This window comes from Acomys russatus, chromosome 19 (genome assembly GCF_903995435.1).
Source record: "Acomys russatus chromosome 19, mAcoRus1.1, whole genome shotgun sequence".
Taxonomy (NCBI): domain Eukaryota; kingdom Metazoa; phylum Chordata; class Mammalia; order Rodentia; family Muridae; genus Acomys; species Acomys russatus.
The window spans coordinates 3,194,439-3,219,537 of NC_067155.1; the positions used below are offsets into that span (position 1 = coordinate 3,194,439).

Here is a 25,099-nt window from a genome sequence, read left to right on the forward strand (position 1 = left end):
AAACAAAACAAAAACAAAAAACACAAACAAACAAAAGAGCTTAAATTAGTAAAGAGTATTTTAACAACAAAAACGTTACCAGTTTGGGATCTCGGTTTTCACAAGCAGGTACAGGAGGACAGGAAGAAGATCGTCAGCACACATGGTCTCCACGGTCACTGCAAACACACAGGGCCACAGCCTCCGTGAGACGCAGGCAGAAGGAGGGACGCACAGACTCTCCTCCGCCAACCAAGACCAAAGCCGCACTGCAGAAAAGCCACACTCCAGGCAGGAAACCCCACAGTTTCCTTGCCAGTGTTCTGAACAGGTGTCAGAGCGAAGGAGATAAAAGAATGTACGGTTCGCTGGGTGAAGTGCCACACGCCTGTCATCCTAGCTTTTGGGAGTTCAAGGCAGGGGGGACCCTGAGTTCAAGACCAGCCAGGACCTCACAGTGAGCGCCTGTCTTAAAAATACAAAGAAAAAAAAAAATAAAAAATAAAAAAAGGAAGAAAGAAACAAAAAGAAATCCCAGAACTCAGGAAGCAGAGGCAGGTGGATCGCTGTGAGTTTGAGGTAGCCTGGTCTACAAAATATGTCTAGGACAGCCAAGGCTACACAGAGAAACCCTGTCTCAAAAAAAAAAAAAAAGAAAGAAAGAAAAAGCTAGGTGAGATAGCACACACCTGTAGCCCCAGCAAGGGGCAAGCTGTGGCCAGCCTGGGCTACATGCGACTCTGTCTCTAAACATCAACAATGAAACCTAACTAAGTAAATAAGTAAAATCAAACAGCACAGAAAGAACAGACCACAGATGTCCCGGCCACCTCTGCTACTCTGCCCCTTCAGAGACTGGACTTCTGGAGACAGTTCACAGACCCATCACCACAGCCCTGGGTCGCACCCACCCCCACCCTCACCATTTGCTTGCTTGTCCCACGCAGGAGCCTTTGGGGACTGTTCAACTATATGTAAGCTTTCCTTTACTTTCTTTATCTTAACTTTCCTCTCTAGCGCTGTTGGGGATAGAAACTTGAGTGAAGGGGTTCATGCATGCCCCACAAAAGCCTCATCACTAGGTGACAAACCCCCAACTCCTACTTTACGTTTTACCTTGGATTTTTTTTTACCCCTTTCTATATCCAAAATGAGGTGAGATAGCTTAACTGTCAGCTGGACCTCCAAATACCCACCCCACAGGCTAGGTGAGCTGAAGGCCCCGACCCCCTACAGGCCCCCCCCGGGGAGCCCCTTGCCAGCACTGACCTCTCCGGCTGGGGGACTGTGTCATGATCTGTACCACTTTCCGCAGACACAGCAGCTTCTGCTGTGGGGATGCACACTTGTTCAGCTGTCCCAGTTCTCTCTTTGCACGAGGGATGTTAAAGCTGGAATTTAGAAAATGGAAACTTCAGGCCACGATGGAAGGCCAGGCCACAGAGGAGGGCCAGGCCACAGAGGAGGGCCAGACCACGGAGGAGGGCCAGACCACAGAGGAGGGCCAGGCCACGGAGGAGGGCCAGGCCACAGAGGAGGGCCAGGCCACGGAGGAGGGCCAGGCCACGGAGGAGGGCCCTACTGTTCTCGTCCTGGTCATATCCCTGCTTAGACATTTCTCACAGACTCAAAGGATGACCAGAAAAAATAGATCGAGAAGTGCTTTGACACAGGTCGGTGGCAGTCTACTCAGGTTTGTGGACAACAGAGCTTCACTGGTAATTCAAAAATATAAAAAATCCAGAATCCTAACCTAGTGGTGCAGGCCCATGAGCCTAGCACTTGGGTAGGGGATGCATAAAGTTTACAATTTCAAAGTCAGCCTGGGCTACTAAGTGAGTTTAAGGGCACCTGGATTACATAAGGAGCTGTTATCTCAAAAAACCATGGGCTGGAGAGATGGCTCAGTGGTTAAGAGCCTGTATAGTTCTTGCAGATGACTGGAGTTCGAATCCCAGCATCTGCTTATGACTGCCTGTGACTCCGGCTCCAGGCAGATCCAACCCCTCTGGCCTCCGAGGGCACCTGCATTCGCATGCACGTACCCACACAGAGAGACACATACACACACAAGTCAAATAATAAGAACAATTTTAAAACAGCATGGGGCTGGAGAGGTGGCTCGGCGGTTAAGCACTGACTGCTTGTGCAGAGGACCCAGGTTTGATTCCCAGCACCCACACAGCAGCTCATGGCTGGCTGTAACTGTAATTCTAATCCCAGGAATTCTGATGTCTTCTCCTGGCCTCTGAGGGTACCGAACACATGTGTGCACAGACATGCAGGCAGAACACTCATATGCATTAAAATAAAATTAAAATGAAGGAAAAAACTTTAAATGGCAACAAAAAAATAACAACTTACATTTAAAAAAAAGATTTATTTATTTAATATTATGGATGCAATGCTCTGCCTGCATTTACACCTGCAGGCCAGAAGAGGGCATCAGATCTCATTATAGATGGTTGTGAGCCACCCTGTGGCTGCTGGGAATTGAACTCAGGACCTCTGGAAGAGCAGTCAGTGCTCTTAACCTCTGAGCCATCTCTGCAGCCCGTAACTTACATTTTTAAGAGAAGCCCAAGATGGATATATTCCGAGCGAGGAGAGGAGCACAGACCAACACTTCAGACATTTTTTATCCTAATGGAACTTAGCTGGCTAGTGAGAGCCCCTGAGCTGGGTTCTCTGAGGCTGGCTGGGGAGGGCGATCTCTCTCATATGGGGCCCAGCTGAGTGACTCACACGCCCGCCTGGAGACCAGTTATACTAAACCCTGCTCCCCTTAGCTCCCAACCTGGCCCACAAACACAGCTACAAGGCAGTCATGGGCCAACGTCGGCCATCTGTCAGTAGTTGGGAGCAGGCGCACAACTCCTTAGTTGTAGCCACATCAAATCCGTGGCCACGCCCACTGCTGACTCGGTCCCGCCCATGTGGCTGACGGGAGTCAGTAGCTTCCCAGCCGCAGACATGCTGACCTTGTGAAGCTGTGGGAGCTGTTACCTGAACTCCGGTTTCACGCCAATGTCTCGCTGCTGAAGATCTTGAAGGCTTCTGGTGATTTTGTTAAAGGCGGCATCCTGGCAACAGATTTGAACAGGCTTCAGATTTCTTTTAAGATTTTTGTTTGTAGCCGGGCTCAGTGGCGTACTCCAGTAATCCCAGCACTCTGGGAGGCAGAGGCAGGCGGATCTCCGTTAGTTCGAGGCCAGCCTGGTCTACAGCGTGAGCCAAGCACAGCCAGGACTAAACAGAGAAACCTTGTCTCGAAAAAAACAAAGAGTTTTGTTTGGTTGGTTTTGAGACAGGGATTCTCTTTGTAGGCATGGCTGTCCTGGAACTCAAAGGCATCTGCATGAGAGCTGGGATTAAAGACATTAAAACTTACTGTTAATTCCTGTGTGTGTCTGTGCGTGTGTCCTATGTCTGTGCATGTGACTGCAGGTATCCACAGAGTCCAGCAGGAGGTGCTAGGTCTCCTAAACCTGAAGTTATGGGAGGCTGTGAGCCGCCCTTCAGCCGCCCTTCCTGTGTGCTAGGAACCAAACTCTGGTCCCCTGCAAAAGCAGTGTACACTTTTTTTCCCCCAGAAACACGGTTTCTCTGTGTAGCCTTGGCTGTCCTGGACTCCATTTGTAGACCAGGCTGGCCTCAAACTCACAGCGATCCGCCTGCCTCTGCTTCCCGAGTGCTGGGATTAAAGGCGTGCGCTACCGCACCAGGCCGCCAGAGATCATTTTTAGGGCTAGTGGTACTTTGTGTGGGGAGACATCTTCTAGTCCCTTACCCCGCCCCCTTTCCTCCTGGCCTCCTCTCTCTCCCTCACCCCCCCCCCCCCCGCCTTGTTACGTAGCCCAGGCTGGCCTGGAAAGGAGCAATCCAGCCGGAAGTCATGGGCTGCACGGGCATCCGAAGGATTCAGCACGGCGCGATGTACACTCTTAACGGCTGCACCAGCTCTCCAGCCCCGAAGCTTCAAGTCCCTTAGGTTAAGGCTTTCATTGTGGAGAACAAAGGTTGCAAACCTACCTCGCTGGCCTCCATGGTCCCCACGTATTTAAAGATGAGGTCGTAAATATCGTGATGGACGTACATCTGTGGAGTGGGCAGAGGCAGGCTTGGGGCGTGTGTCGGGGGTGGGGGTGGGGGGGACACAAAGCCTCCCAGCCACCACCCTCCCCTCTCTCCTTACCTCTACTGCCTGCTTCATCAGGTTCATCTGGGCCTCCTGCCTGGCAAGAACCTTCTAGAAAGGCAAGAGAAAGGCTGGTTGAGAGTTGGGATCTGCGCACATTGCAAACTGCTGTTGTTCTGTTTAGACCTCCGCTTACCAAGTGAGAGTCTCGGAGAAGCTGCTGCAGGCATTTGGTGTGGAGGGCATTTACGGAGTCCTGTGCGACACAGAAGACAGAGAAGAGACCCTTCTTACCACAAGAAGCTGAGTGTGAAAAACACCCAAAGGAGACGGGCTCTAGGAGACGAGCAAGCTTCAACTCATCTTTAATTTTTTTTGGTTTTTGATTTTTTTGATTTTTTTTTTGTTTTGTTTTGTTTTTGTTTTTTGAGACAGGGTTTCTCTGTGTAGCCTTGGCTGTCCTAGACTCACTTTGTAGACCAGGCTGCCCTCGAACTCACAGTGACTCACCTGCCTCTGCCTCCCGAGTGCTGGGATTAAAGGTGTACGCCACTGCACCTGGCCTCAACTTCTTGGGGCTAACATAGACGGCAGGGGTTTTAGTGTCTTTATGATACTCATTTTTAGATTTTCAAAGATTTTCTTACTTCCTGAAGGGCCGTACGCTACTTGTACAGTAGAAACGTTTTTAAAGATTTATATATTATGTATAGAGTTCCGCCTGCATGTACACCTGCAGGCCAGAAGAGGGCACCAGATCTCATTATAGATAGTTGTGAGCCACCATGTGGGTGCTGGGAATTGAACTCGGGACCTCTGGAAGAGCAGCCAGTGCTCTTAACCTCTGAGCCACCCCTCCACCCCCCAACCCCCCCCCCCCCCCCCCCCGGTAGAAACTGTTTTAACAAAATTTCCAGCCAGTGGCGTTCCGGAGCAGACAGACTAACGCACGGCTCTTGAGTGAGACAGAGAGCCGCCAGCCAGGTGGAACAGGACGCGGCTACTAACTATGTGGTGACGGAGGCTCTTTCTTTCGCATTCTCTGAACGTCCGGTGGAAAGACGCGATGTTCTTGTCAAACCTCTCCGAGTGTCTTCCCAAAAATTCCCTCACGTCTTCAATGGTTTTCAGGGAAAAGGGATCCGAGGGTGCTGAAGGTTCTTCTGAAAAAGAGACTGAGGGTCAGGCTGGCTACAGTTGGCATGGTCTCCTAACTGATGGCGGGGTGTGCCCCTTTCCCCTGTTCCAGAAGAGTCGAGCCCTAGCTTCCGAGAAAGGATGGCACGGATCAGGGAAGAAGGGAAGGCAGTCTCCTTGTTCCAAAGATACGGCCCAAGGGCTGGAGAGATGGCTCAGTGGTGAAGAGCACTGACTGCTCTTCTGAAGGTCCTGAGTTCAATTCCAAGCAACCACATGGTGGCTCACAACCATCTATAATGAGACGTGGCGCCCTCTTCTGGCAGGCAGGGGTGCAAGCAGGAAGAGCACTGTGTACATAATCAATCAATCTTTAAAAAAAAAAAAATTATGAGTGACCCTAGGTACGACCCATAGGAATGAGATGAAGCCGGTTCTGGAAAATTCGGCTTCGCGGTGCATTTGACACAGGGCCTGCAACTGGTTGACACAAAGCCAGGTTTGCAGCTCTGCATGGTACCAGGGACAACCCTTTGTCATGGGGGGGCGGGGAGGATCGGAGTGGTGAAGCCTCTTGTGAACGGACCACACCGCCTTGAGTCCTATCAGCCACGGGAGCCCTAGTCCACACCTTACCAAGGGAAGACTTAGATCAAGTCCCAGAGGGGACTTTTTTATAAAGTTAGGGAGCTCTCTAGTGGGCTCTTGGATATTTTGTGTGTGTGGCATTCAAGCATTTAACAGCCGAGCGGGGGGGGGGGGGGGGGGGGGGCCGCAAGGAGGTGCGCACGCGCATTTTCCTTGTCGGGAGAAAACAGCTTTTCTCCCTGGGTACCTGAAGTGTCTCTCTTCTCTAGAGGATGCGCGATGCAAAGGATGCTGAAGCTCTCTTCGTTTTCGTTGTAGAAAGTCTCTTCAAAGAGAACAGGCACAGAGAGAAGGCAGGCAAACCCGGCCCCTAGCTTAATCCTGTTCCCTTCAACGAGGACATCCTAAAAGCAAGAACACATCACTGGACCAGCCTGGGGTGGCAGCCACCCAGAACCCCTTGCAAGCCTCCTCCAGGAAGGTGCTTAGGCAGGGCGTGCCACTCCACCGAGTGTGGGTTAGCTGGACACGTGCCTAGGAAGCGGAACAGAGAAATGCTGTGATCGCTATGCGCCAGGTCCCATGAGCCACACGGGGTGACAACCTGGGCAAGCTCAGTGATGACGCTCACCCTCTCAGATCCACCACAGTACCTACACGCTCCAGATGCGCAGGCCCTGGGTTCAAACTGTAGATCAAGCCCAGTGACAAGAGTAGTTAGGGTGGCCTGGACCCCTGGCCGTGCATCACTTGGGGGGGTGTGGCCAGCTGAGGGCAAATGAAATGTCCACCTCTTATATCCTATCTGCTGCCATCAAAAAAACAATCTTGAGGGCTGGAGAGATGGCTCAGTGGTTAAGAGCATTGCCGACTCTTCCAAAGGGCCCGGGTTCAATTCCCAGCATCCACATGGCAGGTCACAACTGTCTGTAACTTCAAGATCTGACACTCCCACACCAATGGACATAAATTAAAATTAAATAAAATATAAAAAATAATAAAATAAAAAAAACAATCTTGAGAGGGGCTGGGGGGGTGGCCCACGCCTTTAATCTCAGCCCTCAGGAGGCAGAGGCAGGTGGATCTCTGTGAGTTCGAGGGCAGCCTGCTCTACAAAGAGAGTCCACATCAGCGAAGGCTACACAGAGAAACCCTGTCTCAAAAACAAACAAAAACAAAACCCAAAAAACCCCACACAAACTTGCACGCCTTTAATCCCAGCACTCGGGAGGCAGAGGCAGGTGGATCGCTGTGAGTTCGAGGCCAGCCTGGTCTACAAATGGAGTCTAGGACAGCCAAGGCTACACAAAGAAACCCTGGCTTGAAAAACAACAAACAAACAAACAAACAAAGCATACACATGGCTGGGCATGGTGGTTCATGCCCGCAATTTCAACACTTGGGAGAGGCTGAGGCAGGGGGATCATGCATTCCAAGCCAGCCTGGGAAATACGGCAAAACTCTATCTCAAAAATAAATAAATACGGGCTAGGCGCGGTGTTTGCACACCTTTAACCCCAGCACTCGGGAGGCAAGGGCAGGCCGATGTCTGCGAGTTTAGGCCAGCGTGGCCTACATAGTGAGTTCACCTCGCACAGCAGAGACTTTGTTCTAGTGACAGTTACCATGGCCCGCTGTCTCAAAGGCTCCCTAACAAAGGCAGGGGTCCCATAACCCTTTCCAAATCTGTTATGTACATGTGAAAATCAGCATGTACATAACAGCTGAGAAACAGGTTCAGCCTGCCCTTGGTCTGCCCTACCCCCCCTGCCCCCCATCAACCCTGAGGCAGAGTAGAAAAGAATACCTTTCCATTTAAGGTCTGAAAGTGTCCTTCCGTGGGTACCAAAATGTAGGACTCAAATTGGCAGGAGGCCTGCACACTGCTGGGCAGACTTCCTCTGCAGGGTACTAAGACCTGGAAAAAGAGGCGAGGTTAGCGCTCCACAGAGTACCCTTTGACATCTGCAGTTCAGTTGGGATGTCTCCAAGGAGCCTCAGCTGGAATCTGTCACACTGGGGAACTGTAGTGTCACTTGGAAACTGCGCTGGTTAAGGCTGGAGGCGTGGCTCGTTATGAAGGCTGGAGGCGTGGCTCGTTATGAAGGCTGGAGGCGTGGCTCGTTATGAAGGCTGGAGGCGTGGCTCGTTATGAAGGCTGGAGGCGTGGCTCGTTATGAAGGCTGGAGGCGTGGCTCGTTATGATTGGCAGCGACTGCTTTTACTCTCTGAGCCACCTCACAAGCCCAGACTTGTTTAATTTCCTTCTTTTATTAAATATTCTTGTGAAACACGGTCTCTCTGTTACGTAGCCCTGGCTGCCCTAGAATTCACTCTGTAGATCAGGCTAGCCTCGAACTTACTGAGATCCACCTGCCTCTGCCACCCAGAGCCGAAATTTAAAGGCGTGAGCCACAGCGCCAGGCTCAACTTGTCTAATTTCTACTGTGTAAACGTAGACTATAAAACAATATAGAGATCCCCACATGTCCTTTATCCAGCTTCAAAAATTAAGAATTCACATGCCAGGCATGGTGGCGCACACCTTTAATCCCAACACTAGGGAGGCAGAGGCAGGAGGATCGCTGAGTTCGGGGCCAGCCCAGTCTACAAAGTGAATCCAGGACAGCCAAGGCTACACAGAGAAACCCTGTCTCAAAAAACCAAAAAAAAAAAAAAAAAAAAAAAAAAAAAAAAAAATAATAATAATAATAATAATAATAATAAATTAGGAATTCAGTGGCCAGGAATGTGGCATCTCTATCTATACCAATCCCTAGGTTATTTTTGAAGCAAAACTCAGAAAATTACATAAGATAGAGAGGTGACTCATCTGTATATATATTTTAGGAATGTATTTCTGGACAAGAAGGCTTCTTTTAACAAACAGAACATGGGGCTGGAAGACGGCTCAGTGGTTAAGAACACACACTGCTCTAGCAAATGGCCTGGGTTCAATTCCCAACACCCATGTCAGTCGGTCAGCTCACAACCACCTGCCACTCTAGCTCATGTGGACCCAGCGCCCTCTTATGGCCTCTGGGGGGCACTGCATGCACACTCACAAACCAGCGCACAGACATGTGTATTTATACATAACTTTTGCAAAATAAAATTAAAATAAAAAGCACAGCCACGATGCATTATTATGCCCAAATGCCCGCTCCAATTTGTCTAATTATCTCTCAGTTTTTCTCTTTTCTTTTTAAAATCATTATTTAAAAAGGATTTTTAAAAATTTTTTATGTGTGCGAGAGTATTGCCTGAATGCATATCTATGAATTGCATGCACGCAGTGCCCACAAGGCCCCTGGGATGGCGTTACAGACCATCACGGATCCATCTGTGTTCTGGGAACTAGACCCAGACCCTCTTAACCAATGGGCGCCTCCTCCAACCCAAACGTTTAACTGCTGGTATTCATGCTTCACGGTTTATATTCTGGAAGAACAAAGCTTTCATTTTGTGTGCTTAAATTCTATTCTATAGCTTTTGCTAAATCCTCTGCGAGTCCCCAGCACTGAATTTAAAAATTGACACAGTGGCATATAGCTGTAAGCCCAGTCCAGGTAGGAGGTCAATTAGTACAAAGTCACCTTCAGTAATTGGAGGGCAACCTGAGATATTGTCTCAAAAAAAAAAAAAAAAAAAAATATATATATATATATATATATATATAATTTTACATATTTGTTTATTTGATTTAACTTTATTTATTTTGCACGTGTGCTTGGGTGCCCACTGAGGCTATAAGAGGTTGTCCAATTCCTTGAAGGCTGTAGTTTGAAAAGCATTTGTGAGGCGGCTGACATGGATGGGTGCTGGGATCCGAACTCTGGACTTCATGATTGAGCCTCAAGTGCTCTTAACTGCTGAGCCATCTCTCCAGGCCCCTCAGGTCTGAAATCTTAATTAAAAAAATAAAAAGAAGTCGGGTGCGGTGGCACATGCCTTTAATCCTAGCACTTGGGAGGCAGAGGCAGGCAGATCCCTGTGAGTTTGAGGCCAGCCTGGGCTGCAAAGGGAGTACAGGACAGCCAAGGCTACACAGAGAAACCCTGTGTTGAAAAAAACCCAAATAATAATATAATAATTTTATTTCATATTAAATGGATAATTTTTGTTTACTATTATTTATCATAAAATAATATGTTGTTGGTGCATATTAATACATTAATTATATGTAATATAATGTTTATTATATTATTATTAATATTAAATAAAATTATTATTATTATTATTTAAAAATAAATAAAGGAGCACCTCTGGGTATCAGCCTCGACATGGGAAACAATTCCCTGCTCCATGGGGCCTCACAACTACATAAGGTCTACAGCTCATACTCAGTACAGGCTGAAGAGGACCAGAGCAGGAGCCCTGGAGGTTTCCATGTCAGACTCAGAGCCTTTGGATAGCACCATCCATGCACGAACAGTCCTGCCCCAAGCCTTCACCTGGCCTCCGCGGGACCAGGAACTTCTGCCTGTTCTGAGAAACTCCATCCTGTTCGCTTGGTGGGGCCCGCCTTCCTGTGCCTACCACTCACTGCGCTGGATTCACATGGCCAAGCGTGTGGGGTACAGTAAGTGACATACGTTCGTTGACTGAACAGGGGACCCTCCAATTTCAGATACTTGCCCTTCCCTGGTTTCCTGACAGACCCGGAAAGGAGGCTAACCCCTTCCCACTCCAAGGGAGAGGACCCCCTGCTACCCAAAGCCTGACACCACTGCTCTATAGACACCCCCAAGCCTCCGGGTTTGTTTGTTATTGTTGTGTTTTGTTTTGTTTGAGACAAGGTCTCGCTACGTAGCCCAGGCCATCCTGGAACTCCAGATCCTGGTGCCTACCTGCCTTCTTTTGCTTTTTCTGACACTGGGAACCTGGAGCCAGCCTTCCACCTCCTAGTGAGAGTGACCCCATCACGCAGTAAGCCACCACCTGGCTGCTCTACACACCGAAGTGGCCTGAGACAACCGGCCTTCCCACAGCAGGGCAGCGTTCGCTGAATCCAACAGACTCAGTGATGATAATCAGGCGACTATTCCCAAGCCTGTGCTGTTGCAGCCTACAGGCACGTGTGCTGCTTTGACGCGAGATATTACCCGAACCTAAGCCTGCATCTGTTCCGCTATGCTTATAGTCACATTATAAAGTAGGAATCTAGGGGGGCTGCAGAGATGGCTCGGTGGTTAAGAGCACTCTCTGCACGTCCAGAGGTCCCGAGTTCGATTCCCAGCGACCACATGGTGGCCCAGAACCATCTGTAATGGGATCTGATGCCCTCTTCTGGCAAGCAGGTGTACACGCAGGTAGAGCACTCATACATAAAATAAGTAACTTTTTTTAAAAAATAGGAATCTAATAAAAGTGGTGGGTTGTTGACTTAAGACAATGCAGCCATCGGAAGTGCCCCGCAGCTCTGTAAATAGCCCTGAATGAATTAAATTCATTTTACTCATCCAGATGAATGCGAATGAGGCATGGGTGGGGGCGGGGCGGGGGTTGCTGTCTCCTTCGAAGTCAGGAAACAGCAGCCCATGGACAAGCGTGCCAGCAGACGGGCCTGCGCAAGCCCCAGGTGCATTATCAGCCTGGATAATAAGCACAGAGGTGGCTATTAGAACAGTGTGGGTGTCACAGGTCGCAGTGACTGGAAGAGGAGAGAGTGTGGGAGAGCAGATGTCCATGGCGCGACCAGGGGACTGGAAGACGAGCCCTCCCGGGAACTGAAGACCCACTCCAGGGATCGGTCAGGTTCCCCACCCCCACCCCCTCGGCTGCCACACCCATGCCACCGCAGACCAGCTGAGAGGAAGTCACACCAGCGTGGCAGTAGGGAGGCGTGGGAGGGACGGCTGATAGTACAGACACACATTTATTATTCCATCATTTTACTTTATAGGTATGAGTGCTTTGCATATGTGTATGCCTCTGCACTGCACGCATACCCTGCTCACAGCAGCCAGAATGGGGCGTCAGACCCACTGGAAATGGAGCTACAGGCTGTTGTGAGCCATCAAACCTGGGTCCTCTGTGAGATCAGCCAGAGCCATCTCTCCAATCCTGAAACAATTTTTTTTTACTTTTTATTTTTCGAGACAGGGTTTCACTGTATAGCCTTGGCTGTTCTAGACTCGCTTTGTAGAGCAGGCTGGCCTTGAACTCACAGCGATCTGCCTGCCTCTGCCTCCTGAGTGCTGGGATTAAAGGCATGCGCCACCACCACCCGGCCCGAGACAACTTTTAAAGTGGTGAGTTTATATCTTTCTTAGAAGTCCCATGGTTATGGTTTGAATCTGAAATCTCTCCCATAGCTCACATCTTAAAATACTTTGTCCTGGGCTTGCACTGTTTTCTAGAAGCCTGTGGAGCCTTTTGGAGGTGGAGCCGGGCCAGCAGAAGGAAGGCCTCGCAGGAGGGGCCTGGGAAGGTCTTAGCTGTTTCCACTCAGCTCTGGTTCTGCCCTCTGCTTCCTGGGCCTCCATGACATGTGATACGGAGATGTCTCCGCCAAACACTCCAGCCATCCTGACCAGCACCATGCCTTTTGCACAGTGTGAAACTGTGAGCCCAAACAAACCTTTGCACCTCAGGTCACTTCTCTCAGAGGTGCCTTTGTCACAGCAACAAGAAAAGCTAATGCTATCCCGATAGAGGGCTCAGATTCTAGGCTGGTTAATTCCTGGCCCCTGTGGCCAGCTCCCAGGTCAGAAACAAAGTGCTAATTCCTGATACCATGTTGCTCCCTCAGAAGTGACAGGAAGGATGAGGAACCTTCTAGAAGCAACTGGGATATTCTACGGCTTCACTCACTAACAGACACGTGGGTCGTATAGCACAGTGGACAGCTGGGGCCCACTTGCCCATGCCATGAACCACAGCAGGCCAGAGCGGGCCACCCAGCTCCGGCCCCACCCTGAGCATGCTGGGAGAGTCATTTGTTCATGGTTGACCACTGCAATCTGGCTATCAGGAAGGGCTAGAGTGGAGTTCTATTTCAAAAAAAATGGGGCTGGACATGCTGGTACACATCTAAGATCTCAATATCAAGTCTGGGTCCTCACCACCGAGCCCTCTCTCCAGCCCCTTATTTGTTTATTTACTTATTTATTGGGCTTTATGAGACAAGTCGCAGACTCACTGTTTAGCCTCAGCCTGCCTATCACATGTTTGGGTTACTGGCCTGTTTTGTCATACTCTGCTCCTATTTTATACATACGTACATACACACATACAATACATACATACTGAATTCTATGGCTTCCAAAATCAAAATTAAATTAAAAAAATCTCTGGTTAAAACATAATGAAGAAAAATAGTTAACTATAAAATGGAGAGCCAGCTTCAAGAAAAGCAGGCTCCCACGGGCAGAAATGAGGTACAGGCTACTTCTGTTTTTGTTTTTTTTTTTTGTTGTTTTGTTTTTTCTGGAAAAGGCACCCACAACCAGAGGTTGATCTGAGCTAACCAAACTTCTCCTTGGGTTCGAAGCCAGGCGGCCTGACCTGAGCATTCACCACAGGAGGAGAAGTGAAAGGGCAGCGTTAGGTGAGAGAGGAACAGCGACTTCCCAAGCCGAGCCAAGCACAACACCAACGTGCTTACACACTCGACTTAAAATGAAAATTAAAAACAAACAAACAAACAACAGCAGGGTGTAGTGGCGCACACCTTTAGTCCCAGCACTCGGGAGGCAGAGAGCCCTGGGGTGGCAGGCTAGCCAGCCCAGCTGTGTAGACCAATGAGAGACCTTGTACCAGAAAAAAAAAAAAAAAGTATATGTCTGAGAAACGACACCTGAGGTTGTCCTATGACCTCCACATGCACAGATACATGTGCCTTTCTCATACGCACAAGATACCGGGGTTGTTCAGTGGTAGAGCACCTGCCTAGAATCCCCCAGTGAGGGGCGGGGGTGGGGTACCGCATGTGGCTCAGTGGTAGAACATTTGCCTAGTATGTACAAAAATCCTGATTTTCCTCCTTGACACTGGGGGGGGGGGGGCGGCAAAAAAAAAAAAAAAAAAAAAAAAAGGAAAGGGAGAGGAAGCCCATTGTCCTGGTTGGGTTTTTGTCAACTTGAGGATACAGGCTAGAGTTATCTGAAAAGAAGGAACCTCAAGTGAAAGAGGTTTCCATCAGAATGGCCTATGAGGCATTTTCCTCATCAATGATTGACATGGGAGGGCCCAGCCCACTGTGGGCGGGGCCACCCTCAGCAGGTCACCCGGGCTATATAAGAAAGCAACTAATCAAGCCACAGAGAGGCCAGAAAGTAGCACTCTGCTTCCTGCCTAGACTTCCCTTCACAACGGACAGAGATGCTAGCCAGGTCAACCACTAGTGTGAAGAAGGAAATCTCCCCACCCCTGCCCCGCCCACACGTTAGAGGCTAGGTCCCCAGGCGGTGGCCCCTTGGAGGAGGAGGGCCTGGACGCTTAGAAGGTTGGGCCTGACTGATCAGAGCAGGTCACTGGTGGCACGCTTGGGTACCACACACTCCCACCACCACAGACCCAGAGTCAACAGTCAGGATAAGGACAGAAACCTCTAGGACTACTAGTCAAAAATTAACTCTTCCCCTACCGGGTGGTTTACTTGTTAAGCATTTTGCTATGATGTCAAGAAAAAGTAACAAAAGCTCCCAACCCAAGTACTGGGAAGATCTGCGACACCGACACTGAGAAGTCTCTCTTCCACAGCTCAGGGCTCATGAAACTGTATTAAAGACTGAAGACAGGGCTGTGCTTCCTGAATCAATAAACAATCAAACAAGCCCCTCCCTCTACCCCCGGAAACTGCCACAGGCCAGCCTGGTCTAGGTAATTCCTCAATTGAGACTTTCTTCTCAGGTGATTGTAGATTGTGACAAGATGACTTTTTTTTTTTTTTTTTTCAAGACAGGGTCTCTCTGTGTAGTCTTGGCTGTCCTGGACTTGCTTTGTAGACCAGACTGGCCTCGAACTCACAGCAATCCGCCTGCCTCTGCCTCCCCAGTGCCAGGATTAAAGGTGTGCGCCACCACGCCCGGCAAGATGAGGTATTTTTAATCAATTATTAAGTTGGTGCTGAGGGCAGAAAGCAGTAAGGCCTCTTAACCAATGAACAGGAAGCCCTGCAAGTTGCCGTTGAAAGCTAACCATGCCAGTACACGTGAATTCCACGGAAGAGCATTCAGCTGAGCAGTTAAGGACCACTGAGCACCTGGGGAGGACCATGATACCTGCCTTGTGGGAGCACCCCTGGCCAACAAGGAAATAAGAGAGCGAGTCGAGTGCCAGGACACAGGTATGACCCATGACAGACAAGGGGTGAGAATCTGGCAACAGGATGACAACCCAGCTGTGCTGCCTAGTCTTTTTTTTTTTTTTTTTTTTTTTTAAGATTTATTAATTACTATTACATATACAAGTGTTCTGCTTGCATGTACACCTTCACACCAGAAGAGGGCATCAGATCACATTATAGATGGTTGTAAGTCACCATGTGGTTGCTGGGAATTGAACTCATGACCCCTGGAAAAGCAATCTTAACCTCTGAGCCATCTTTCCAGGCTCCCGTGCTACCTAGTCTTATGTCAGCTTGAAAGAGACATCTGGAAGGAGAGAACCTCAATTGAGAAAATGCCACTGTAAGACCCAGCAGTGGGGCATTGTCTAAATTAATGATTGATGGGGGGGAGGCCCAGTCAGTCCACTATGGGCGGTGCCATCCATGCACTGGAGGTCCTGGGTTCTCTAAGAAAGCAGGCTGAGCAAGCCACAGGGAGCAAGCCAGTCAGCAGCACCCTCCATGGCCTGTGCATCAGCTCCTGCCTCCAGGCTCCTGCCCTGCTTGAGATCCTGCCCTGACTGCCTTCATCTATGAACAGTGATGTGGGAAGAGTGAGCCACGTACACCCTTTCCTCCCCAACTTGCTTTCTGGTCACGGTGTTTCGTCAAAGCAACAGAGAACCCTCGCTAAGACACCAGGCTTCAGTTTCTAGAGGCTTCAGCCAGGCAGGAGCTTAAGGTGGGCCCTCACTGCCCATGCACATGTCCCGCATGGCATCACCCACCCCTGGGGGTGGGGGTGGGGGAGTGCACAGGGTAGCTTTGTAACTGACTTCACACTTGAGGGCAAGCCTTAGGACCGGAGGGGGAAGGGAAGGGGGAGGGGGAAGGAGAGGAAGGGGAGGAGGGGGAGAGGAGGAGGGTGCGGGGGGGAGGGAGACTTACAACGCCATGGTTCTGGGCCACCTTGCTGCACAAGTCCGGGCGCCACTTCTGAAGGGCCAGGTAGAAAGGGTTTCTCAGGAGATCTTCATCATACAGAGCCATATGGTCTTCAGGGGGCATCCAAGAGAGCTTCCTGGAACGAGGGAGGGAAAAGCTGTGAACGGGGGCAGGGCCTCACCAGGGCACAAGCCAACCCAGAGCTCATTTTGTAGACCAGGCTGACCTCAGCCTCAAAGAGATCCATCCACCTGCTCCTGTCTCCCAAGTGTTGGGATTAAAAGCTTTTGCCACCACACCCAGCACTGCCGGTTGTGCTTTTTTGTCTTTTGTGCTTTTTCCCACAAACCCATGTGTGCATACACACACACACACACACACACACACAGCTCTAAGGACTGAGCCCAAGGCCTGTGCTTGCTAGGCAAGCATCCTTCCAGTTCCTAAATGCCCAACTCCTTGGGTTTTGTTGACTTTTAAAGCAGAGTCTCACTATGTATACAGTCCAACCTGACCTCAAAATCAGGATCCTCCTGCCTCAGTCTCCCCAGCTCTGGGAGTGTAGGTCTGCACCCTCCTGCCTCAGTCTCCCCAGCTCTGGGAGTGTAGTAGGTCTGCAACCTCCTGCCTCAGCCTCCCCAGCTCTGGGAGTGTAGTAGGTCTGCACCCTCGTGCCTCAGTCTCCCCAGCTCTGGGAGTGTAGTAGGTCTGTAACCTCCTGCCTCAGTCTCCCCAGCTCTGGGACTGGAGTAGGTCTGTAACACTACACCCAGCTTTCTCCATGGTTTTTCATCCTGAGCCAGCCCCGTGGCCTGCCATAACAGGCCATGATGTCTAAGCATAAGGCTTGCTTATTTCACTTTGATTCTCAAGATACCCCAAGGTCAGCATGCTGGGAAACAGCCCAAGCAAGGAAAGAACACCAGGCCGGGAGTAGCGGCACACGCCTTTAATCCCAGCACTCAGGAGGCAGAGGCAAGTGGATCGCTGTGAGTTCGAGGCCAGCCTGGTCTACAAAGGGAGTCCAGGACAGCCAAGGCTACACAGAGAAACCGTGTCTCAAAAAACCAAAAAAAAAGAAAAAAAAGAAAAAAGAAAAGAAAGAAAGAAAGAAAGAAAGAAAAGAAAAGGACACCCACCAAGCTGGACAGTGGTGGCGCACGCTTTTAATCCCTTAATCCCAGCAGAGGCAGGTGGATCTCTGTGAGTTCAAGGCCAGCCTGGTCTACAAAAGTGAGTCGAGGACAGCCAAGGCTACACAGAGAGACCCTGTCTTGGAAAAAGGAAGGAAGGAAGGAAACCGCGGAGGGGAGAGAGGGGTACCCATGTGATCTAAGGAACACAGGCAGGCAGGAACAAACGCAGTCAGTCACACAGCTACGCCAGGTGAGGCCGACAGACACCCAGAGAAACAAGGGGGCTGCTGGGCGCTGTCCCATTCTGACTTTGTTACAGAGCAAATGCCACCTGCAACCGGGTCCCCTCCAACTCCACAAACTTAACTTTAAAAAAAAAAACAACCCTACACTTCCTCACATTTCTGTCTCCAACCCATCTGGATTTTATTTCTATATATGCTCTAAGCCGGCAGTTAATTTCACTTTTCCATATGGTAAGCCAATTGTCCCAGCATTATCTCTGTCTTTCATACCAGTTGGGAAAGCTGCCTTTGACATAGTCCAAGTCCCTCTGTGTGTGTGTGTGTCTTGTCTGTCTGTCTGTCTGTCTGTATTATTTCCATACCCTACTAGGGTTTCAAGGGTCTAGACCAGGGCTGCTCAAAAAGAGGTAGGCGAAAAATAGAATTATAGACACAGACCATACGGTCAAATAGACATTCTTACTGTATTTGCTTTCTGAGTTGTATTTTGTTTTGCGTTCTTACGTTGTTTTCAAATAGAGGGATTTTTGTTGTGTTTGTTTTGTGTTGACTGATTATATTTTCTACGTTTTGTTTTGTGCTGCAGTGTGTATGTAGGGGTCAGAGGGCAACTCACCTTTGCTGATTCTCTCCTTCCAACACGTGGGCAGTTCGTGGGGGTGGAATTCAGGCCCTCAGCCTTGACAGCGGTATGTTTACCGACTACACCACCTTGCCAGTTGGCTGTATTTTTAGTTTTATGGCACCCATATGGTCTCCAAGCTCTGGGCTCACGTAGTCTTTGTAAGTCAACTCTCTAAGTATCGGGGACTCTGAGTGGGCACTGCCATTCCCGATACATACATAAGACAAATGTCTAGTAGGTGCATTTAAAAAAGAAAGCAGCTAAAACTGGTTTTTAACATTTTAGATATTGTAACCTATCCAAAATATACTTTCAATATATAATCATTATTTTAAAATTCAAATTAATGTGGCCAGTGAGATAGTGGCTCAGTGGATGAGGGGGCTTGCTGCCAACGCTGAGGGCCTGAGTTCAATCCCCAGAGCCCGCGCGGAAGGAGAGAACGGACGCCTGCAAGCTTTCCTCTGATTTCTTTTTTTTTTTTTTTTTTTGGTTTTTTGAGACAGGGTCTCTCTGTGTAGCCTTGGCCATCCTGGACTCACTTTGTAGACCAGGCTGGCCTCGAACTCACAGCGATCCGCCTGCCTCTGCCTCCCAAGTGCTGGGATTAAAGGCCTCTGATTTCTTTTTTAAGTTGTTATTTTTTATTATTTATTTTATGTGCACAGGTGTTTTGCCTACATGTAGGTCTGTGAACCATGTGCATGCCTGGACATGTGAAGGCCAGACGAGGGCATCATATCCCCCTGGAACTGGACTTACAGATGGTGGTGAGCAGCCATGTGGGTGCTGGGGATCGAACCGGCGTCCTCTGTAAGAGCTGCCCAGTGCTCCTAACTACAGAGCCAACTCTCCAGTTCCTGTCCTCTGATTTCTACAACACACGCAGACACAGACACAGAGACACACACACACACACACACACACGTACACACGACACACACACAGGCACTAACACACATATACTCACACACAGTCACACACACACACTAACACACATATACTCACACACAGACACACACACTTACACACACACACTCACACTAATGTTTAAAATGATGTTTTTAGTGAGGGAGAGAATAACACCTGGAAAGGGTTATTTCACGAGCCACAAATGGACAAGACCAAACTCCATCTTCCAGATGGAAAAGTCTGCCTGACGGACAGCCACAAGGCCCCACACTGACCCTCTGGGCCCAGCAAGAGCTGACTTGATTATTGGCCCCACTGGGGAGGAGCTAAGGGGACTTTTAAGAAGAGCCTAAAATGCTGGGCGTGGTGGCACACGCCTTTAATCCCAGCACTTGGGAGGCAGAGACAGCTGGATTGCTGTGAGTTTGAGGTCAGCCTGGTCTACATACAAAGTGACTCCAGGACAGCCAAGGATAGACAGAGAGACCCTGTCTCAAAAAAAAAAGAAAAAGAAAAAGAAAAAAAAAAAAAAGAAAAAGAAAGAAAGAAATAAAAAGAAATGAGTAAAAAATAATCCCTCCTTGGTCACCCAGGGAGCCTTTGGTGACAGTTCAGGTTATTTGATTCATTGATAATCCTTTTATAAGCCCCCAACAGAAGCTGAGAAAGCAGTTTTGCAGGGACAGAGTCACAAGGAGTCATAGCACTCTTTCCGGTTTCTGATGGTTGGTTCCTCGGGGCGGAGTGCAGACAACAGAAGATGCTATTGGGATAAGAGCCACTTGAGAAACAGGATGTACGTTATGGCAAGAACAAGCTTGAGGAAGGCCACACCACGCTGGCAAAGCACCAGAAGTGTCACTCCCCAGCTAGGAGAGACAGCCAGAGAGGGAAAGGAATAGCAGGGAACGGGGAGGACCCAAGAGCACACCGTGAATCACCAGAGAGATGCTAAGGATTCAGGAGGCTGTGAGCACAGCCAACCAGCACAAAAACAAAGCAAAGCAAAGCAAAACAAAACACTTTTTAAATTAAGATAAGTCCATAGAAGTCTTACAGACATCAGCAGTGTTAGTTGGAAATGCCAAACACCCCTGAATGTGAGCTCGCTGAGGCTAGCTACCCCGAGAAGAACATAGCCATGCAAGTGGGGACAGGAGGGCGCTTCATGTCAGTCTGATCATTTCGGCAGATAGTAAGGATGCACTGCACTTGGGTGCAGTGTGGTTTTGTGGCCTTCAAACTGCCCAGACAACCCAGATGGATCTGGGTAGTCAGGAACCATCTGGTGCCGGGGGTGGGGGGTGGGGAGGGTGTGAGGCGGGGGATGGGGAGGATGAGGGGGAGAGTGTAGCCCTGCTCCACAGAATCCAGCTCAGGGAGTCTGCACCTTGCAGAGATGCAGATCCCGCCAGGTGCTACAGGAACCCTTTGAGGTTTGTAACTGAAGAGCCTAGCCAGGCACACTTTCCAAGTGAAGAGCCAGGCCCTCCAGTGGTGCGTGATTCAAAGGGGAGAAAAGTTTCAATGTATCTATTTTTAATTACGACTGAGGTATGGGGTGTACTCTGCCTTCTTGTCACTAGTCTTTCTGGCCCTGTGATAGTTACAGATCCGAGGGCTCTATTTTTCTCAAAGCCCCTCGTTAAAGCAAAGCGGCCTTAACACCCGCATTCGGCCCCTCCCGATCCCCCCACCCCCCACGTTAAAGCAGCATTCGGCTCACTGTGAGGCTAGAAGGAAAGGAGAGGACAGCTGTCTCTCCCAGGTAGGTGAAGGGTTAATTCCAGACAACAGCCCTGCAGGTAAAAAGGGGAGGAGCCTAAGAGAAACCGGGTGCTCAAAGCTGGTCAAACTGGGGTGACACTGGAATGTGCAGGGTTAGGGAGAAAAGGTCATAGAAGCAGTTACATTCGGAGGGGTCCAATCCCTACCCAGAATGCCGCCCCATCACCTGCTCCCTGAGTTGCAGGTGGAACTGGTAAAGCACCCATCTCCTTGCCAGGATCTCGGGCGGATGCGCACACACGCACTCGGAGGGCCTGAACACCTAAGTTCATGTTTCTCAGTATCTCTCAAAGAGACGGCCAACCTCGTGACACATCAGTCCGGATTCCTCTGAGCTGACTCCTCTCCAGCCCTGTTACCCATATTCCTTTGGTCATGTCCCTTGGAGAGGAAGAAGTGACCAGGACACCAGCCTAACGTCACCAAGCAACTAATAACCAGGAGCGTCCTAAGAGCACAAAAGCATTGACCGGCACACAGACAGATCGATAACAAAAAGCCTGCAGCGGCCTGGTGTGAGGACAGCACAGTCTGGTAGGCACATGGAGGCCCAGCCATGACCTTGACCCCAGGCCCTATGCAGACTACTGCTGCTCTCAAGAGTAATGCTGGCTGCCAGATGATTTCAGGTGAGATGTCAAGGCTTCACCCAACTTCAAGACCGACTCTGGCGGCTTTCCCAACAGCTACTCCCTCCCCTAGCTCTGCCTCCCGGATCTCACACACACCTACCCTGGTGAACCATACCCAAGCGACTTCTCCAACAGCAAGGTCCGTGCTGTATTTCTCTGTCTTCCCCTCTGCCCCCAACCAGCTGAATGAATTGGTGTTTGGCCTTGGTCCATTTTTGCAGCCTCATCGTCTCCCCCCCCCCACCCCCTCCTACAGCTTCCCAAAGGGATGGGTTCTCCCTCCTCCCACCCATGCGGTCTTGAAACCTATTCCCCCGATCAAGACCCATGGGCCGCCCCTGAGTGGCTACCACCGTCTCCCCGAGGGAACGGCCATATCCCACAACATCTAAGTTCAGATTGCAAGCCGACAGCTCAGCTGGCCAAAGGACCGACAGTTAAGTAATGGGGTTCAGGGTTCCAGACCCTCTTGGCTGCCACACCACCACATGGCCTGCACTGGGGGGACTCTCAAAACGCTAATACACGCTGCTGTGCCCCGGGGGTCAACGGGAAGTCTACTCTGTTGAATGAAAACTGGATTCTCTCTCTCTCCACAGAACTAAAGAAAAACCCCAGCTACTGAGCACTATGTTTGTCCAGTCTCACCAGCCCTCTTAACCCTGAGTCCCTCACTCCTTGACGATGTTGTGTCATTTGCTACCACCGCCACCTGCCGTGAGTGTCCACGTTGTCCCCTGCAGCTGGAGGGGAGGCTGGAGAGGCACCGCCTGGCGCGCGCGCACCTGGACAGTCTGTTTTCAACCAAGTTAACTGAACAAACTCAGTGATGAACGCCTCTGTGTACTTAAGAGTTTTCCAGAAGTATTCTCTATCTACTGGACGAGAGGACCTCGCCACGTGTAAAGCAGCCCGGGATACCCTATCCACCTTCAGCCACACGGCCTAGACAGGGACTTGTACACACAACCTCTTCCCCAAATATTCAGGCTGGCCACCAGAAAACCTCCCAGGCTACACGGCCTGGGGGGCGACGGCCCCGCCCACTGCCCCAAGTCCCAACTCCGGAGACCCAGGCCTGCCACGGAGCCCCGAGAACAGAGGACGCATTCTCCACGCCGCCTTCGCCTTCCCTCTGGACGCAGTGGACTTAGTGCGCGCCGCGCTGCGAACAGCAGAGGAACCGCAGGACTAGGAGGCTCAGCCCGCGACCGGTTCGGGCCTCGGGGGCCCAGTAGCGCAGCCTGGGGCTTCGGATCAGCTCAGGGAACCCCTCCCCCTTCCGCTCCCGGGCCCCGCCCGACCTCGGCGCCCCCCAGAGTAGGGAGGCGCTGGAGGATACCCGCCAAAGACACTTACTTAAGAGGCTACATAGTTTCACCTCTGTACTACGACAGCACCTCCCGAGCCCTGGGCTGGGACCTGAGAGCTCACCGCCCGGGTGCGGCGGCTCCACTCTTCAGCCAACCTCTTTACTCCGCCGTTGGGCGGAGCCTTGCTCCCAGTCTGTCCAATGAGAGATCATATTCACCGAGACTGACAGGTAAACAGAGCAATCATTAAGTCTAGTTGAGTCGAGGGTGGTGCCCCGGCGCCTCCGCGCTTCCTACTCAGGCTAGCCCCGCCCAGAGCTGTGGAGTGCGCGTGCCCAGAATAAGAGAGGCGGGACCTAAGGAAGATCTGACATTAGGGGTGGGGTCCAAGCTGGGTCCCTCAAATGGGGCTGGACCGCAGTGGAGGAGAGCCCCACCCAGGTAGCTATCCTACTCGGCCGCTCGCCCTGTGCTGCGGGTGACGCAGACCGGAGGTGCCCAGTCCTCCAAGCCACGTTACTATTGTCTACAGGGTCTAGGAGTTAGTGTCCCCCTCGGTCCTGTCCCTTCTCACTAGCATGAGCTCCGACAAGCTAAGCCTTCTTTCTACCGAGCCTCAGTTTCCCTCGTCTGCAAAATAGGAAAAAGTTGGATTCTCAGGGCGCTAAAGTTCCAGGATTATAATGGGATGCACAGGAGGGAGAGGAGGGAAAGCCACACTTCATATCCCCTGGCTGGGCCCCGCCTACCCCTGGTCCAGGGGAGGGGAGCTTGGGGCCCAGACCCGTGGCGGGAGGCGTGTCCTAGGAAACTGGCTCCTGCTGCCCTTGGCCGGCGCTAAGGCACGCAGCTCAGCTTGGAGACGTGGGGTCGAGCAAGGATGGGGTCTGCACACTGCGCTTCTCAGGGAGCCGCCGTGAAGAAAGAAGTTGTGCAGAGACACTGCGCATGACCCAGAGCACGTCTGGGGAAAATGGAGGAGCCGATGGGAGGCAGCTAACCGGACTATCTCTGCTCTCCTGGACGTCTGAGGCCATCCCCCCCGACCCCCGGCCCCGTCGAGGGTCGCTGGAGAGCGCCGTAGAGAGGGGCAGCGGCAAGGACATGAGGAGCATTCAATCCTCCCTGCCCAAGGCTGGCATCGGGGCTGGAGGCGATCTGCGACGCTGAAGGTTGCGAGTGGGGCGCCACCGCCGGAGGGCAGCTCGATGGCCAGGGAGGAGTGCAAGGCGCTGCTGGACGCTCTCAATAAGACCACGGCTTGCTACCATCACCTGGTGCTGACTGTGGGCGGCTCCGCGGACACGCAGGACCTACGCGAGGAGCTACAGAAGACCCGCCAGAAAGCGCGCGAGCTGGCCGTGGCCACCGGCGCCCGGTTGACCGTCGCGCTGCGCGACCGGAGCTTAGCTACCGAGGAGCGCGCGGAGTTTGAGCGGCTCTGGGTGGCCTTTTCGGGCTGCCTGGACCTGCTCGAGGCCGACATGCAGCGCGCCCTGGCTCTGGGAGCTTCCTTCCCACTGCACGCGCCGCGCCGGCCGCTCGTGCGCACAGGGGTGGCGGGCGGCTCCTCCGCGGTAGCCGCGCGCGCCCTGAGCGCCCGCAGCCTGCGGCACGAAGCCGAGGGAGACTTCGACGTCGCCGATCTGCCCCAGTTGGAGCGCGAAGTCCTCCAGGTGGCCGAGATGATCGACGACATGGAAATGAAAGTCAACGTTCCCCGCTGGACTGTACAGGCACGGCAGGCAGCGGGCGCGGAACTCCTGTCCGGTGCCAGTGCCGGTGCGTCCTCCGCCGGAGGCATATCAGTGGAGGAGCGCGCTGGACTCTGCGACCCTAGCAAGGCCCTGGCCGCCACCGTTTTCAGCGCCGTGCTGCTGGTGGCTGTGGCCCTCGCCTTATGTGTGGCAAAGCTGAGCTGACTGGCATCCTACGTCAATATGCTGCCCCTTTTCTTTCTAGGGCATGGGCGTGAAGTCTGGCCTGTTGAGGGGAGAGGTAGTGAATCCGTGTGTGTGTGTGGTGTGTGTGTGTGGTGTGTGTGTGTGTGTGTGTGTGTGTGTGTGTGTGTGTGTGTGTTTGAACACGATCCTTTCAAGGCACACCTCTGCCTGGGCAAGACATGTTTTGTCTTGTTTTTTTAACTTGCTGGCCCCAGAGGAGTTAACTGAACAGGGCGGTCAGGGCATTACCTCTAATGTCTGTGGGAGCTTTATCTCCTATTAATAGAAACCGGTCCGCCGTGACCCCAGATCCCTTTGAATTTGATGGGTTAACACGTGTGTCCCACGTTTGGCGCCTTCAGCTCCCACTCAGCATTAGAGGAGACGATCCCGGGAAAGTGTAGGGTTGCATCAAGGGGGTCTTTTGTTCCTTAGACAAGAAAC

At 51.2% G+C, this 25,099-nt stretch overlaps 2 protein-coding genes across 2 annotated transcripts in view; one reads left to right on the top strand and one right to left on the bottom strand.

Annotated features, from left to right (window-relative positions):
* Ankrd27 (ankyrin repeat domain 27) overlaps positions 1-16,219 on the bottom strand; it is a 50,652-nt gene extending 34,433 nt beyond the window's left edge. Inside the window, 10 exon segments of the mRNA XM_051161805.1 lie at positions 80-158; positions 1,249-1,370; positions 2,986-3,062; positions 4,012-4,077; positions 4,175-4,228; positions 4,314-4,373; positions 5,126-5,280; positions 6,090-6,246; positions 7,650-7,760; positions 16,065-16,219. Coding sequence (XP_051017762.1) covers positions 80-158; positions 1,249-1,370; positions 2,986-3,062; positions 4,012-4,077; positions 4,175-4,228; positions 4,314-4,373; positions 5,126-5,280; positions 6,090-6,246; positions 7,650-7,760; positions 16,065-16,184 — 1,001 coding nt within the window. The 5' untranslated portion in view covers positions 16,185-16,219.
* Positions 16,220-23,775: 7,556 nt separating this feature from the next.
* Rgs9bp (regulator of G protein signaling 9 binding protein) lies at positions 23,776-24,728 on the top strand. Its single transcript, XM_051161938.1, has one exon. The coding sequence runs from the start codon at positions 23,921-23,923 to the stop codon at positions 24,632-24,634; it is 714 nt and encodes a 237-aa protein (XP_051017895.1). The 5' UTR covers positions 23,776-23,920; the 3' UTR covers positions 24,635-24,728.
* The last annotated feature ends 371 nt before the right edge of the window (positions 24,729-25,099 follow it).